This window comes from Macrobrachium rosenbergii, chromosome 27 (assembly GCF_040412425.1).
Source record: "Macrobrachium rosenbergii isolate ZJJX-2024 chromosome 27, ASM4041242v1, whole genome shotgun sequence".
NCBI lineage: Eukaryota > Metazoa > Arthropoda > Malacostraca > Decapoda > Palaemonidae > Macrobrachium > Macrobrachium rosenbergii.
The window spans coordinates 8,484,321-8,502,649 of record NC_089767.1 but is presented as its reverse complement, the minus strand read 5'-3'; the positions used below and the strand labels follow the sequence as shown (position 1 = coordinate 8,502,649).

The 18,329-nt window shown below is 36.3% G+C and overlaps 1 protein-coding gene across 1 annotated transcript in view; it reads left to right on the top strand.

Annotated features, from left to right (window-relative positions):
* LOC136853239 (uncharacterized) overlaps window positions 1–17,499 on the top strand; it is a 19,391-nt gene extending 1,892 nt beyond the window's left edge. Inside the window, exons 2-5 of the mRNA XM_067128617.1 lie at window positions 658–1,173; window positions 13,248–13,286; window positions 14,212–14,324; window positions 17,265–17,499. Coding sequence (XP_066984718.1) covers window positions 658–1,173; window positions 13,248–13,286; window positions 14,212–14,324; window positions 17,265–17,499 — 903 coding nt within the window. The remainder of the gene's footprint in view (window positions 1–657; window positions 1,174–13,247; window positions 13,287–14,211; window positions 14,325–17,264) is intronic.
* Window positions 17,500–18,329: the final 830 nt, after the last annotated feature.

Sequence of the window (18,329 nt, the reverse complement as noted above, 5' to 3'; positions counted from 1 at the left end):
CGTATTTATTTTTCATATTCCATATATTAATTAGTGTGAGAAAATTTTATAATAATATGAAAACTAGAATCAGTTATACGAAGTAAAAACTAAAACTACAACAAAATTCCTCGTTTATGCAGGTTTCAGAGTATCATTTGTTTAAAGAACTTTCTGTTAAAAGAATGTTATTTCATGAAAAAAATAAGTGGTTAAGGGTTGGCATATCTGATGTCAAATTATCATCTGTTTAAAGAAAGAATGTTATTTTAAGTTACCATATAAGATGTAATATTATATACCTCATAACTTCCTTACTTCAACAAAAAAAAAAAACAGTTCGCTTGATTGAAGGATGGTGAAATGCACTGAAGTATGAGGGTTGGTTGGCACTCCTGCAACGCCGAATGTTTAGTAGACCAGTTTTGATGCACGATAGCTTATAAATCTTACATATTGCCCATTTTATTTTTAATATCATATAAAAACGTTGAATTGACAAAGACTAATTTTTACAAATATAAAGGAGAATTCAGATTTATTAAATAAGGAAATTTGGATTATTGTTTTTGTAAGTGAATGGTTTAACTGGAATCACATAGGTCTAGAAAATGATGAATGGTAACGACATATGAAAACAGGGTTGTTGATGCTTTTGGGATTTACTCTAAATTTCAGGATGATAAACAAGGAGAGTTCCCTCAGCTGCCTGCGGAAGGAAAGGATGAAACCAACGTAAAAGGAAATGAATTGCATAAAGACAATGTAGAAAATGCAACAGTTGAGGAAAGCGGAGATAACCAAGGAAATCAGACTACAGATATAGTAACCGAAGGAAAGGACAGGGATGAGGAACCTAATACAATGGAAAAACAGGTATTAGATTGCACAACAGAAGAAATTGTTAAGGATAATTCACAAAATGATTCTGAGAAAGAAAAGGATGGAGACGACTCGATAAAACTTGGGGAAGGCACGACAAAAAGGAATGCTGGAAATGATCTAGGGAAAGAAACGAAGGAAGATCTTGTCTCAGTAGAATATTTGGACTGCATGAGGGAAGAAAATGTTTATGGCAAACTGGAGAGAGGGGTAATCGATGGTCGGCCAAATTATGAGGACGAAAGGGATCTTTTTGAGGACAGTCTTGAATATGAGCAGGATGATGACGATGAAGGCACGCCAGGAACTAGGGTTTCCCAACCAATAGGTGTCAGTGACTTGCATACGTAAAGAAAACGAGGTATTAACAGAAAACGAAGCAGCAAGCAGAGTAAAAGGAAAAGAAGAGGAAAAAACGGATAGTGAGGAAACAGATTATGAGAGACCAGCGTCCCAGACAGAATTTTACAGTACTGATATAGAAGTTGGAACATGGCATACAGAAACAGACTCTAGCAATAAACTGAAGATAACGCTGAAGAAAGACCAGCACCAAAACATGGAAAGGATGAACCCGAATTTATCATCAGATGATGAAACTGGATAGTGTACTAAGAAGCTTAAAGCAAATTAACCTAGTATTGTATAATGCTTTAACCTAGTATTGTATATGTTTTTTACATAACATACAAAATTCACTTCATCCACATTAAATGTAGCCACAGTTAACGTAAATGGACTTAATACTGTGAATAAGCAAATTAAAATAATAAACTTTGTGTTTCTTTATAAACTTGATATAATTTTTGTTCAAGAGCCCAATATAAAAGGGGAAGGGAAACTGGAATATGTTAAAAAATACTGCAAAGTTTTGATTAATTATACACAAATGCTTAAGGGTGGAATAGCTATCTTTTTAAATAAAATATCTAATGTGGAAGTTTTGAGTTTTGAAAATGATATGGATGGTTATGTTATGAGTGTTAATTGTTAATTGTCGTTACTCAAATGTTAATATTCAATTATTAAATGTGTATGCTCCTGCTAGGAATAGTAAGAAAAAAGATAGGGAGAAATTATTTAATACAGATATTTTATATTTCTTAAGGAACAATATAAGCAATTTCATAATGGGTGGTGACTGGAATTCTATTACCTGTAACAGGGATTGCTCAAATTCAGATAGTGAACTTCTATCAAAATCATTTGTAAGCTTGAAAAGCAATTTGAAAACTTATAGATGCTTGGTTTTCATGTCGTCACCAGGTGGAGCATACTTATGTTAGGGAGAATTATGGCTCAAGGCTGGATAGATTTTATTTAAAAGATTTGCATAACCATGTGGCAAATATTAAAAATATTCCTGTTGGCTGGACTGATCATTGCATTATAGTATTAGCCTTGAAATTAGAAAATGTAGCTTCGTCAGGGAAAGGGTATTGGAAACTTTAATTGTAATATTCCAGATAAAGATATTGTAAGAGACAATTTTCTTATGACTTGGAATAATATTAAGAGGAGCAAAGATAGATTTGGAAATATTCTGTGTTGGTGGGAATATGCGAAAGCCCGGCTTAAATCTTTCTTTATCACATGTTCAAAGCAAATTAACCAAGAAAAATATGGCTTATTGAAATTACTGAACTACCAGTTAAAAGAAGAAATAGGAAAAGGTGTATTAAGTAAAGACAAGTTTCCGTTAGTGAACTCTTTGAAATTAAGAATAAATAGTATTCAAGATGAGATTTGCGAAGGAGTCAAAATTAGAGCAAAGGTGGATGATAAATTAAAGTGTGAACAAGTTTCAGCATACGTGTTAGGGAAGGAGAAAAACTCTAAATCGTAAGTAAATAAGATAAAGAGGGATGATGGTATATAGCGAAATAGTAAACCCTAAGGCTATAAGGGAATATTTTGAAAAGCTTTTTAAAAGAGAGAAATGTGATAAGTCTTATCAAGACTTGTTTTTAAAATTAGTAGATAAAGTTATTGATAGGAATGAGAATGATATTTTAACCTCAGAAGTGCCAGAGTCTGAAGTATCGAAAGCATTGAGGGGGATAAAGAACGGTAAAAGTCCGGGAGTAGAATCGATGTTGAGTTTTACCAAATGTTTTGGAGGGAAATAAAAATCGAATTTGTAAGCCTAGTAAAGTTTATTTTTGAATATAAGACCATCTCCAAAATGAATAAAGGAATAATAACGCTTACGCCGAAGGAAGGAGACTTAGGTTTTATTACAAACTGGAGGCCAATAACGATGTTAAACATGGATTTTAAGATAGTAGCGAAAATAATAACTAATAGATTGAAGAATGTGTTACAATTAATCATTTCCCGCAAGCAGGTTTGTTGTGTAGATGATAGGTCAATTATCAACTCGAATTCCATTATGAGAGATATTATGTTTTATGCAAATAATAACGATAACCAAGCTGCTATAATAAACCTAGACTGGTCTAAAGCTTTCGATCGTGTGGATCATGATCTTTTATATGCTATATTGAGCAACTTTGGTTTTGACCCTAGTTTCATTCAGCTGATACAAATGCTTTATACAGATGCTGAAAGTGTACTATGCATAAATGACAATATTTCTGATCCATTCCCCATAAAAAAATCAGTAAGGCAAGGATGTCCATTAACCATGATTTTATTTATTATCTACCAGGAACCCTTTTACAGGATGATGAAAAAGAAGCTTGTGGACATGTCATTAAGTTTGCCAAATAATTTAAAGGTTTCTGTTCTAGGATATGCTGATGACTCTGTTATCATAGTTACTAGTGACAAAGGAATATTAGAATGTTTTAATATAACCACAGATTATGAAAAGGCAAGTGGCGCAAATCTGAACAGAAATAAAACTTCAATTTTAGGCATTGGGAAATGGAGAAATAAATCACCATGGCCAATAAATGGCTGTCATTACCTTCATGATTCCTGTAAAATACTAGGTGTTTATCATAGTAATAATTATCACGATAGTGTTAATCTAATTTGGAGTAATCTAGAGAGTAAGGTAAACAAAATGATAGGTATAGGAAGCTGACAGTGTTCCAAAAATGTATTATAATTAATTGTAAGATTATAGCAAAAACATGGTATGTGTCACATGCATTTACAATTCCACAGGATTGTGCAAAACGAATAGAGAAGTTTATTTAGATACCTGTGGAAAGGAAGCTGTGAACCAATTGCAAGAAATACTGGATTTTTGCTAAAGACAAAAGGTGGGCTAGGGATGATGAATATTCTACATAAATCGAAAGCCATTATGTTCCGTACTTTTAACAAGATTTCTATAAATAAGTGTTATGGTTTTGAAATTATGTATTTCTATTGTAAAATAAAAGCTAGTGTTTTGATGGAAACTGAAAAGAATTATAGAGACTACTATTTTTATCACATCATATTATAGTGAGATGATTGATGTTTTAAGGAAAGTATATCGTCTAAAGAATCATCCTAAGGTGTCTGTTAAAGAAATATGCTGGTTACTTATGAACTGTAAAGACTATAAACCAAAGATAGAGTTATTGTACCCGCTTTTTAATTAGACCCAGATTTCGAAGTGTTTAGATAATAAGTACATTGATAAGAAGAGAAGAGATATAGTTTATGGATATGTTCATGAAATACTTAATACCAAAGAGAGACTGCATATGATGAAAATCTAGAATGAAGATAAATGTCTCTTTTGTGGTTATATTGAAAGCAATTTGCACATATTTTATTTTTGTCCCTCGTCAAGAAACATTCTGATTTGGCTAAGGTCAGTACTAAAAGCTATTGTAAAATTGAAACTGATAGTTTACTAAAGATTCTTAAATTAGATTTCAAGACACCATCTCAGAAAGACGAAAACACAGCAATGGTGCAACTATCAGATTTTGTAGCAGGAGTATGGTTTGGTCGATCTTTGGGCCTGTTGACAGACGACCCAAACTTGATTGCTTATATAGGGAACAGAATGTCAAAAACGAAGTTTATATTGAGCAAAGTTTTTACAAATAAATTAGAGAACCTTTTTACCAAAGAATATATACTTAATGCTATTGTAAAATAAATTTCCTGAAAAAAACGTTACTATTAGGATATAAAGCTTAAATACTTTGTTATTTGTAAGGGTTGTAAATTGTTATTGTGTATATTGTATATATGAATGTATATGAAGTCATTGTATTGATTCTATTGTAAATTTTATCAATAAAAGAAAAAAAAAATTTCAGGATGTGAATAGCATCCATGAACTGAAACTTGCTAGAGTAACCATTTTTATCGAATATGTGGAATTAACATAATTACGGTTTTTTATGTTGTTCTTTAAGCATTTATTGAAGTTTTATTCTGCCAAATGAATTTTTTTTCATGGTACGTTTCATTTCGATTTCTTACTTCCTATCAATATCTACCAACCATTGCTGACGTTAATTTATGTAGAGAAATACATTACTTTTGTTTCCCTGTTTTCCCCCAACCATGAAGAGTATAAACATTTTTCTCTCAAGGAGTGAATGATTTATTCCTCATGCATGAGGGCTCAGAATTAGGCCAAATGACCAGTTCCAGGCCCTTCAGCACTGTAATTATGAGTTATATATTTTCGTAACGACTGTAAAAGAATTCATTATTAATCATGAAGATCAAATTGCACACAAATACTAATCAACAAAACCATAATGCATGTTATAAGATACCCTGCTTTTCACAGATCACGCAAGGATCAATAGGCCAGCCATATATTTACTGGGTAGTATTCAACATCTTTCTTTATTTTGATAATAATAAATAAACAAAACGTATTAAGCAGTTTTGTTTTTTAACTCTGTATACCCAAACATATGGGCCTGCAAATTTTGAATGCTAAAATAAAACCTTCTTCAGACCGAAAACATGGAATGTTATTTAGCTCGGCTACTAGGATACTGATTGGCTGCCTGATGTCCTTTAGTGAGTAGCTCGTTCGCTGGTTTTAGATTATGCCAGTTTTGTGCTGGCACGGGCTTTTGCCCTAAGGGAACCCGTAACCGAGTGACTGAAAACAGTTTGTCCGTTACCTTGGCACATCATGCTCCTACCCCGCCTGGCGAATAGTTGCCTTATACCGCTTGCTGAACACTGCCATATGCCTTTTGTATGAAAAATTAAGGGAACTGATTCAATATTTTATAATCTGATTGTACATATGTATGGGTACTAGCATATATACCTGAAACTGCATAGACATTAGCATTCGGAGGCCTATCTGCTAACCTTTTCAATAACTTGCTTTGGAAGACAGCTGAAGAAAAATCTTACATTCATATCAAATACAAATAAGTAATTGACCCACGGCTGCTATATTTTACTAAAAAAATTGACAAAATCATTATACATTAAGTATCTAATTTATTAATATTCATTGTGTTAATTTGTTTTGTAATCCTGCATCGGAGGAGAGGGAGGCCATAAGGTGTGGTTTCCGACGTGAACCCATCCAAAACTAGTAAGATTTTTAAGGAATGCTAAAGCAAAAATTTTTTTACTCTAATACCCCTGCCAATTTAAATTGTCTTCCAGTGAAACGCCAGCTCTTATAAATGGTGGAATAAGTTGAGACATTAACTTTAAGAATCATTAACCTTCAGAGTCTACGATTCCCACGATAATTGACGCCTGAACTTTTGCCCAGTGGAGCGATCATCTCAGTTGTATGCAGGAGCATTGGGCCACCTTTACAAGCGTTGATAAAGGGTGTATGCTAAGACCATACTAACTATGATGGATTCTCAGAGGAAAGGGCATTTATCAGATTGTAACATGTGGGGCAGTCATAAAGCTCCAGCTGTAAGGGCATCAACTAAAAACAGGGGAGCAGCAGTTGGGTGGATAGATAAGGGTGACAAAGAAAAACTGGTGTAGGGAAAGGGGAAATAGAGGAAATGGGACAAAAGGAGTAAAGAATGGAACACTAAACACACTGCTCCATTTATCTCTATGATTCAAGCACTTTCGAAATTTCTGGATACCATCTATTTAGCATTTTCTACGTCTTCCTTTCCACCTTCCATCCGACACTTCGGAATTATAAATTTTTAGGTACTAACTATTCTTCTGTCTATCTCTAGTGACGGACCAAGCTCAACACTCTCTAAGACATCCTTTAACCTATTCTAATATTCTTCCCACTTTTACAAATCTCAAAATTTCTCACCTCCTCCAATCTTCTTACGCCACAAATAATACGTAACTTTTTCTTGTCATTTACGTCCAATATTCACACTTCACTTCCATAAAGGAAGAATCTGTCCAGAAATCACGTTATACATTACATGGATTCCATTGATATTCCAAACCTCTTCCTGATCTTTTGGACTCACCCTGCCACCTTTATACCTCCCTCGTTCACCTATTCTGGGATTCACCAATTCTCATCTTACAATCTTCAGTTACATTTACTATAATGAACGAGTTATTTTTTCATTTTTCCACCATCCACATTAACACTTATTGCTTTGTCTTCCTGGTTTCCATTTACCCTTCCTTGCTCTTTGTCAATGTACTCTGACTTCTTCCTTTTGTAAACAGTTTCAAACCTTTTCACTAGTTTTTATAATTTCCCTTCACTTTTCCTTCCTATTAAAAACATATCAAAATCCTGGCTTCCAATCTGAGCCAAAGGAACAGTGGATTTAATGTTACGATCAAGTGCAACAATGGAATGAAAAGGAAGCATCTGAGTTATAAGACATACAAAGGATTTGATGCGTGCTATATCGAGGAAAGTGGGCATTCTTTGGAACATATTTTAGGGATTAGGTGTAACACAATTTTGCTCAACATGAATGGGGTATCGTTGCGCTTCAGACTTTTAAACGACATTATTGTTTATAAAAGTCAGGACAGAAATACATATAAGGTGGCTGAAGGGTCTCTCATAGGACATCTGCAAACACTGCCAGTATCACTTAGGACAATGTATTAATTGATGAAGAAATTTTTGGAAGATAAAAAAGAGGAATTATAATAACATTCAAGCAATGTTTTGTTCCGTCACCTCTCCAGTTTATTATCCACAGGGACCACATTAACCAGCAATTGCAGAACAAGCCATCACTGAAAATTAACTAGCCAAACATCGTTTCTGCTAATGACAGGCGTCATGTTGCCCACGGACGAGCATGCGGCTTTTTAAAAATAGAAAACACCAATCGACATGAAGGATTGTTTTGATCACAAACATAAAGTATTAGTGTTTTGTATATGTTCGCTTACTCCTTTGTACGCATTTTAATACTTGTACAGTTTCTCCACTATATTGGTAGCCTACATGCAACTATTTTATTTAATGTTATTGACTAATTCACGGCAGCTAGAATAAAGTTATAAACAAAACATTGTGCATTTTATATAAAAAAGCACATTTTTGTTTGTTTGTATAACTTTCAAGTATATCCTAAGGGACTTTTGATCTCATATGCTAATATACAGTATATATATATATATATATGTATATATATACATATATATATAATATACAGTATATATATATATATATATATATATATATATATATATATATATATATATATATATATATATATATATATATATATATATATATATTTCTCTGACTCACATCAGGATCGAACCCAGGTCTTCCAAATGAAAGGCAAGGGCGCTGCCCACTAGGCCATACAAGTCGATCCTGATGTGAGTTAGAAATTTATTCTGTTCTGCACGTGATTGTGTGTTGATTATTTCTATATATATATATATATATATATATATATATATATATATATATATATATATATATATATATATATATATATATATATATATATATATATATATATGAATGTCTTTTCCTGTAATATATAAATATATATATATACTGTATATATAGATATATAAATATATATATATATTTTTATATGTTTGTATGCAGGTGGATTTATGACTGTACATCATTTATTACTTTAATTCGAAAATGGCCTTTTATCTCAGTTTGATTTATAAAACACAAACAAAAAGGAAGTACACGGAGCGGACTTGAGTTTTCAATTAGGGAATGTATGATGAAACAATTGGATTAAAAATTTTTATTTTTGATAGCACACAAGGTCAAAGGAAAATTAACTGAAAATACGTTTAGTATATGCCACTATTAGTCCTCCCTATTCCAAAAGGGGTTAGCAGGAAAAATGCCATTGAGCTTTTGACAAAGAGAACGTTTTGCTGCAGTGACATTTTTTGAAACGATATTTGGACTAAATTTGACACATCTAATGCTGGAATTTGGGGATTGATTACTCAGGGGTGTAAACAATTGAAGGCGCCAATCGGACTCAGCAAAAGGCGTTTGACTACAGAGGAAAGAAGCTGTGAAACGTGGGCCTGGCTTGAACATTGGAATATCAGGGAAAACAAACTTATATCCAATTAATAAATTAAAGGGCTAATAATCGATAACTCAACTCGTTTTGGGTACATTACCACATTTGATAATTGCGCAGGGATGACGACGTTTTATATATAGAAACACGTGTGGGAGCGTGGATAAATGTATTCAAACGTAGCCTCCCCAAACTTCAAGGTATTTCTTCAAATCGTAGATTGGGGCGGAAAAGGGCGCCCTTGGGATGATGAAAAGGTTTGCCGTTTAGATGTCAGTCGCGGTTTGAAGACTTGCAATCCCCTTGTGGAGTCTTTAAGGCCACGGGGAATGGAATGACGGGGCACAGAGGGCATGCTCGATGGGATCCACTGGCGGCAGAGAGGAAGACAAGGGCATGGGGCAATTTTGGTGGAAGAGACTGGACTTGTTCTCGACAAGAGAAAGATAGCGCGTGTGATAAGATAGTTACTTAAACCCTGAGTTTATTTTCTGGACAGGGGAGGAGCGATGTCCTGAGGTCAGGTCAGGTCGCAAACTTCAAGGATATTTAGAAAAAAATTTTCTTTCCTGTACCAAAGAAAACAGTGCGAAAGCCATTTTACTGTCCCCAAACTATATATTTCTCTGAAGCCCCTATTTCCGGGACCTTCAAAGGTTCAAGACCAACTGAAAAGCAGGCAAGGAGAAAGAGTTTCTAGCTTACATGCTGAGGAGCTTTGAAAATCTTTCCATATAAATGCAAATGGAGAGATGAAATATATAGTTAACTTTTTATGATATATATATAAATATATATATATATATATATATATATATATATTATATATATATATATATATATATATATTTACTACGCCAAGATATATATTATATGTATGTGTGTGTGACATATTTTACAGTATTCCTTGTACATCATTTTAAGAAGGGATGAAAACATTTTGAAGTAATGTTAATTTTTCTTTTATTCTGAAAGATATTTGATTTTTTGAAGCATCTTGCCAGAGAGAGAGTCAATGATTATATCAAATACAGACGACTTGAGTTTTGGAATTAGAATGTGTGATGTTATACTAATTATAATTACAATCATTTTTATTTGTATCTGAAACACCTTTTGTTCATCTTCACTTATTCTTTTTTAGGAGAGGAAGTTTTACACTTTGTTTAGTAAAACCACTATTAAACACGATTTTCTTTTTTCGCAATAAAGGTAGTTAAATTCCAAAAAGTAAGAGCTACCACCAGAAAAATGCTGCATTGAGCTTTCATGACAAAGAGAACGTTTTGGCAGTGACATTTTTTTGGGGGGGGATGTGCAGTGATTCTAAATTTGATAATCATAATGGCATGCGGTAGAGAAAGTTTATAGGGAAATGGCTGGTAAACAATCAGAAATTATCGGAACACCAACGTCAAGCAAAAACACAGATACACGCTGTTTCCAGAGGAAGAGTTTCCTGATAACTCGCAGATCATGTTTCGACATTGGGCGGGTCGTGTGATATAAAACCTGACTAATTATCCAATTACTGTTAATTAACGATTAATTATAGATAACCGAATTTTCATACTGTTCTTCGGGTATAAGTCATAACAAAGTAGATAATTGCTTTGGCTAAGGTAGATTCTTTATATATAGAATCTACTGATCACTTTGTACGAAATACGTATTCAAACGTAATAACCACAATGCCCTCTAAACTTCTCGAATTCTTCACACTTTCTGAATACGTTTGTCATTACAAAGCTTCAAATCCAAATGGCACAATAAGAGAAAATTCGGACGTTTGTAATCGAATTCAGATCTGCATCGAGAGTACCAGAGCGCGGCCACTGTACTGACCAAGGCCAAGAGTGATAAGGTCTACCCAATTGGGTGGAGTCGCCCCTCACCTGGGGTAACTATGTAGGCGATGACGTGTCTTAGAGGTACATGCTCATTACGGCAATTCACCTGCTGACGCAGTAAGGAGGTAGACAAGCTTCGCCTACATGGGGGATTTTGGTGGAAGAGAGCAGACCTTCTCTTTCTCTTGGCCTTGGTGCTGACCTGGACAAGAGAAAGATATTTGGCCGGTGATAAGATAGTTACTTAAACCCAAGTAGAGTAACTATTTTCTCGGGCTAGAGGAGCGGATGTCAAGTTCTTCAGGTCAGGTCTTAGGAAGTCAAACTTCTCAAAGTGTTTAGAAAAAAAAATTTGTCTTTGAGGATATGATTGGGGAAATCAAACTTATTTGGTTTCCCACTGAGGAAGTAAATTATTAACAAGCACCACTAAGGGGAATGAAATATTCTGATCTTAAGAAGAATCGTGGGGTTCTACGGGGTACGGCTTGAAGAGTAACATCGATTCCTGGATGGAGACCAAATTTTCTGAAACGAGGAGGCAAGTGAGGGAAATTAACGTCTTGCCAGCGAGTGAAGAAGCACGTTCAAGTGCAAGTGAGGAGCTGAAAAATCTTTCCATTTGGAAATCGGCTGCAAATGGAGAGATGAAACTTCGTGGAATTAGTTAACTTTTTTCATGAGGTCTTTAGGCAAATAAATGATAAAAGTCATAAATACGTCGGTTTCTCTCAATATGTATGATTGTTCTACTTACGCAAACAAACAAGAAAATATTACAGTGCGCCAAGAGCAGCATCATTTCATATATTATGTGCGAATTTTGACATATTTATACAGTATATAAGCAATATGGGAACACCTGCTTATTAAGAATTACTGAAAAACAAACGAAGTAACTTAATTAAAAGTGATATAGACTAAAAGATATAAAAGTGAGTACCTGTTCATTTATCAGAGAGAGAGAGAGAGAGAGAGAGAGAGAGAGATAGAGAGAGAGAGAGAGATTTGAGAGAGAGAGAACACTGAGCCAACACTATAAAATGTAAGTCAGTGGCTGCACAAGTTTACAAATAAAGGGTTGAACAAAGTAATGGGGAGGAAAAAAATCTCTCTTATACCTAAACTATTCGCATTGGAAACACATGGCCCTTAGAAATAAAGCACTTTGGCTCCTGGGTTATAGGAGAGGAAGCAAATACGAAACATTTTAAAACTTCGTTTAAAAGCGATTTTCTTTTTTTTCGCAATAAAGGTAGTTAAATTTCAAAATTTCCTTTTCAATTATCTACTTTTTACAGTGCATTCTTATTGTTAATACACTTAACCAAATTTAAAATTTTTCAGTCATACACATATATATATACATCACGAAGGAAGTAATAAGGAAAGGCATCCTCATCGTCTAACCGTTTATTTCCAATGCCGACGTCGCATTTTCAAGACTATAAAATATAATTTGAAAATGCGACTTGGTAACGTCACTGGAGTCGTGAATTGGAAATAAACGGTTAGACGAGTGGTATGTTCATTTATCCCTATTACTTCCTTCGGTGATAATTCTACATCGGAGAGCCTCAGGTAGGCCCTTTGTGCATATTAAACGACATATATATGATTGTATATATATATATAAAAATATATATATAAGATAGCGTTCCAAACGTACCAACGAACTATATGGTATGGGTATATATGATATATATATATATGACTCATTACGGGAAAAAAGCCTGGTCTTTAGAGTGAGAGTCCAGGTCATTAGCAATTCAGGCACAAAGGTCATAAAAGGAGTTGGAACCTAAGTACTTATGTACCTAAGATTTTTATGGGGCAGGCAACAAAAATGATAGCGAATTTTACCCAGCACACTGACCCATCAGCGCTCAAACTGCTAACATTTCATTCGACTTACCCCTGTCACTGTGAGATATCATGGAAATGAACACATGGAAACGTGTTTCAAGGAAATAAATTTCTGACTCACCATGAGACTGAACCCCGGTCCTTAGAGTGAGAGTCCAAGGCATTAGCAATTCGGGCACAAAGGTCATAAATTCTCTGGTAAGTTAGGCCTTAGTCGCCTGCCTGGGAAAGGCAAGTACATAAGAACTTAGGTTCCAACTCCTTTATGACCACACTGATCGAATTCTAGTGTCCTGCACTCTCATCTAAAGACAGGGTTCGGTCCCTGGTGAGTCAGAAGTTTATATCTTTGAAACACGTTTCCATGTGTTAATTTCATCACCATATATATGAATATATATATATATAGAGTATATATTATATATATATATACATATACATATATATATATGTATATATACATATATCTATATATAAAATATATATATATATATACATGAGATATATATTCCAATATATATATTATGATATTTATATATATATATATATATATATATATATATTAAATACAGGGTATATATATATGGTGATATCAGAATATATATATATTATAAATATATATATATATATATATATATATATATATATATATATATATATATATATATATATATATATATATATATATATATATATATATATATATATATATATATATATATATATATATATATATATATATATATATATATGTGTGTGTGTGTGTGTGTGTGTGTGTGTATGTGTGTGTATACATACTACATATATATATGAATTATACACACACATGTATATATACATATATATATTGTCAAGAATTTACATTCCTCCCTCCTATTTAGTTGCTATCTAGCTACCTTCTAGGGTAAATCATCATCTAAATTAACTTATAATTGTGCCAATATGGCAGAACCAAGCTGTTTTCCACTTATATGGACTGAGGACGCATGCCTTCGTAGACTTCAGGAAATGCCTGGGCCTGCTACACAATAGGTTTCCTTCTTCCAACTCCCTGCTACCAGCACACACCTAGATTCCCTGCCCCACCCCCCCTTTTGGGGTAATATTTTCAAAGTAGGCTCAGGGATGAAATAGACGTTAAGGCGTAAACCACTCGGGGGGGTAGGGGGGAGCTAGCACCTTAAACCTTAGGCTCATTATCTTTAAGACTGCTATTCCTTTGATCTTTTTACTGGCAAAGAATTCGCTTTCAGGTAGAAGCCTATCGCTCCGACGCCACCGCTCGAGAAAGAAAGAACAAGGAGACTCACTCCAGTCACCGGTCAGACCGCATCTCTGTCTCAGGTGACGGCCCAACTTCACGATCGTACGCCCGAGACGTGGTATTTTGGAGCTCAAATATTCGTCTGAAATAGGTAAGCCAAGAGTGAATTTGGCGCCACTCACCCCTGTCTCTCTTCAATAACTTTCTTCCTTTCATTTCTCTCATTTAACTTCAAGCTTAAACCCTTCTTCGCCCAAGCTTTCCCCTTTGTGTGACGGTGAATACGTGTTCCTTGTTTCAAAAGCCCAGTCCACCACGATTCCAAGACTGTGATTAAGTGATTTCTCATATTTATCATCTGGGCTGCGTAATGTTTAGAATTTAAGAACGTGCATTTGTGTAATAGGGAGATTTCATTTCTCCTTTGTGTGGTACTAACTCCGGAACTCTTACAGGGAGTCATCATCTGCCCAGTTGCAAATCTATGTTCCACTAGTTCATGACTGCCATCCAAATTTAGCAACCATTCCTGGTCGCAGCCTGATTGCAAGACTCCGTTGCTGGCCCCCACAGAAATCATCTTAATTAACTGATTGCCATTACCCTGGAATTCACGCCCCCCAATATCTTATTATCCGTAACCTGTTGTAATTTTTACATAACAGAGTCAGTGGTTATCACAGGGTTGTTGTATCTACTATTGTCTGTGAATGAATTGTTGCATAACAGAGTCAGTTGTTATCATGGGGTTGCTGTGTCTGCGGCCCTTCATATTTACATTGCTTATTTGCAAATTACTGCATTATTAATCTACTGCATGTAATTAATGTGCCTGTAAATTGGTTACATGACACATCCTTTTTTTTCTCTCTTGCATTTTGCCCCAGTCTCTGTAAATAAACCCCTTTTAATTGTAAAAGAAGTCTAATTCCAAATGGCGACCTTAATTATTTACTTAAATCCAGGAAAAATCTAAGGTGAGTTTCCAGTAGCTTTCTTTTTGTTTATAAACTTGGACCCCCATTGGTACAAAGGCAGTGATGCTGCCACATAGGAATTAGGGAGTGGTAGTTAGGGAATTATTGCATGTGTTAGCAAGAACAAGTAGCTAAGAACTATTTCAGAATAGTTACGGCAGAGAAAATGTACAATTTCCCAGTCAGTGATAAATTTTGGGATAACTAGTAGCTTACAGGAAACTGTGTAGCGGTCTCTGGCATTCAGACGTCGGTGCAACGTCGAGAAGTGGGTTGTTCCAAGATGGGTTGTTCGAGCTGGCGCATGCGCAAGCCAGTTCATTGTCGTAGCAGTGAAGAAAATAACCACCCTCCCAGTCGACAAAAAAGTAAGGACATTGTTGATGTTTAACGTTAAACTATCCACCTTTTCATTCAAAACCCGGATTTATTGAAGAAAGTAGAATGTGTTTGCATTTTCCCTCCAATTCCACCTCCCCATTCTCTGTCGCATGACGAGCTACCGGTTAGCTGTTTTTCACAAGCAACGCAGTTCCACAACGTTCGTTCACGGAACGAACCTCCCTCCCTTTGTGCCCTAACGTAAACCGTGAATATCTTTGAAACAATTTGAAACCCTTTGCCTACTATATCACTTATCATGACGAGAGCGAGACAGTAAAAAAATTACGTAAATACTAAAAGTTCATTGCAGAAGAAAAGTAACTTAACATAATTTCGCATACCAAATTTATTTGCTCATAAATGTAAAGTAAAGTGACTTTAAAATTCATCATAAGTACGTTCCATTACACAACGCTCACCAAGAGAGAGAGAGAGAGAGAGAGAGAGAGAGAGAGAGAGAGAGAGATTTTTTTCCTTACTTATCCTTTCATCCTAACACAGGATCGACACAACTTATTTACGAGTTTGGAAAACAACCCACGAATCATAAAAGCTAAATACAAAGAATTTTCTTTAATACAACTCACGTTAGAATTTCAAGTTCATTACTCATTAAAATTTTATCATAGCCTATACACAGTGCGTGAAGTTTGTAAGCGCTTGTGTTTAGCGAATAATCTCGCATACCTGCTTTTCCTTTTCGTGCTTTAGCCCAGATAATTTCTCGTACGCTATAGAGCGCACGTACATCTATCTAATTACGTGTTGTTCAACTGTAGTGCACGAGTTGGGTATATCATATCTTATTAGACTTGCTTATACTGCAAGTGCTAAAAACTGCATATTGAGTGCACTCCTCACTTTCTACCTGTCATGTTAGGCAGTGATCTCTAGTTCTTATAACTAGCCACCCACTCGTGTCACAACCAGTTTCTATTTCTCACAGTGCCAATAATCTGCAGCACTGCTAAGCACCCAATCACTGAAGCACTTAACTTTCTTCTTTCACTTTCCTTTTCTCCCTTACCTTCTGCTGGAGTCTCTCATTTACCTTTTACTCCTTACTTACCTTCTGCCCAGGCAGAGTACCATTCACCTTCAGTGCCATTTCAGGCACTGACATTTTGCATTGCTCCACGGAGCGCACCGGCACCACAGTGCCACCCAACCAAATTAACCTCTTATAAGCCATTGCATCTGTATTGAAGAAACAGAGTGCCATACAACCAGTGTCTCCACCCATAAGGACCGTAGCTCCTTCAGGAACACCCCATTAACAGTGCATCCACCCATAAGGACCATAGAGCCTTCAGGAGCACTCCCATGTCCTAAGTGTTTCCGCTCATAAGGGATAATATACCTTCAGGATCACTTCATTTACCAGTATCCACCCATAAGGACTCAGAATTCCTTCAGGAACGCTTTCCCCTAGTGTGACCTTCGCACGGCACACTCACCCACAGTGCCACCTCATTTAAAGGTGCCACTCACTGAAGTGCCAATAATCTAAGGACACTTCCTCATCGTCACAAAACCTTTTCCTTCGGGAACACCCAGTTAATCCACTCAGCACCCCTTTCCCATCAGCAACATGTCAACTGAGGAGCACCAATATTTCAGGGATACAGGGAAGGAGGACGGCCTTGTAGGCCAGACCCTTCAAAAGTTTGTAAGGGAGCAGATTGCTGAAAAATGAAAGTACAAAGAAGTGCAGTGACAGCACGAAGCCGAACGGAGGAGAGAAGAAGGAGAAAGAGAAGAGCAAAGAAGATAGCAAGAAGCCGAGCAGAGGAGAGAAGATGAAGAAAGAGAAGAGTGGAGGAGACAGCGTGAAAGCAAAGAAGAAGAATGGAGAAGGCAGCAAGAAGCCGAGCAGAGGAGAGAAGAAGAAGAAAGGGGAAGACGGCATGAACTAGCCCTCAAAGAAAGCGAGCTGGTGCTCTTGGACATGGAGCTCGAGTTGGAGAGAGCCAAGAAGGAAAACGCAGAAGCTCTAGCAGCCCAACAAGCATCCAGCCCCACCCCATCTGCACTAAATACGTCCCTAGTGACAGTCAATGACCTCGTTGGCGAATGGACAGAAGACGAGCTGGAACAACGGCTCGAAGAGATCAAATTCCTCTTTGAGACCTATGACGTCAGCCTGGCCGAGAGGGCCTTATTGCTCACCAAGCACCTGGACGGTAAGGCTAAGGCCGCCTACCGAGCATTGGAAAGAGATCAACGAGGAGACATGGTTGCCATCCGTGAGGCCATTGCCAGGGTGTATGAAATTACTCCTGAGAGCTGGTCCTGGACAGAATGGGCCTGTCACAAGACTCAGGCTGGGACCCGCTGGTTCGAATCCTTGCGGTGCAACACCTTAGAGGATGTGTTCAACAGGACCATGATGGAGGACCTCTTCCAGTGTGTGCCCGGGCCTCTGGCTGTGTATCTTAGTGACAAGCAGCCAACCACCCTCAAGGAAGCCTGCCGCTTGGCTGATGCCTGGGAAACTTACAATTCATCCCACGTACCTTGTAACGCCGATTAGTGCCACCCGGCCATCTCTCAGGCTCAAATCGCCCATGGAATGGACCACCTAGCAGACCTACATGCACCATCTGCAAGAGGTACGGTCATGCTGAAGCATAGCGCCGCTACAGGGACACTAACCAACAGGGCAGCAACCCTCAGCATCCTACCAATAACCATCCCTCTTCCTCTCCTAATTCTGCACCGTCTTCCCAGCACACCGTCACTGCCG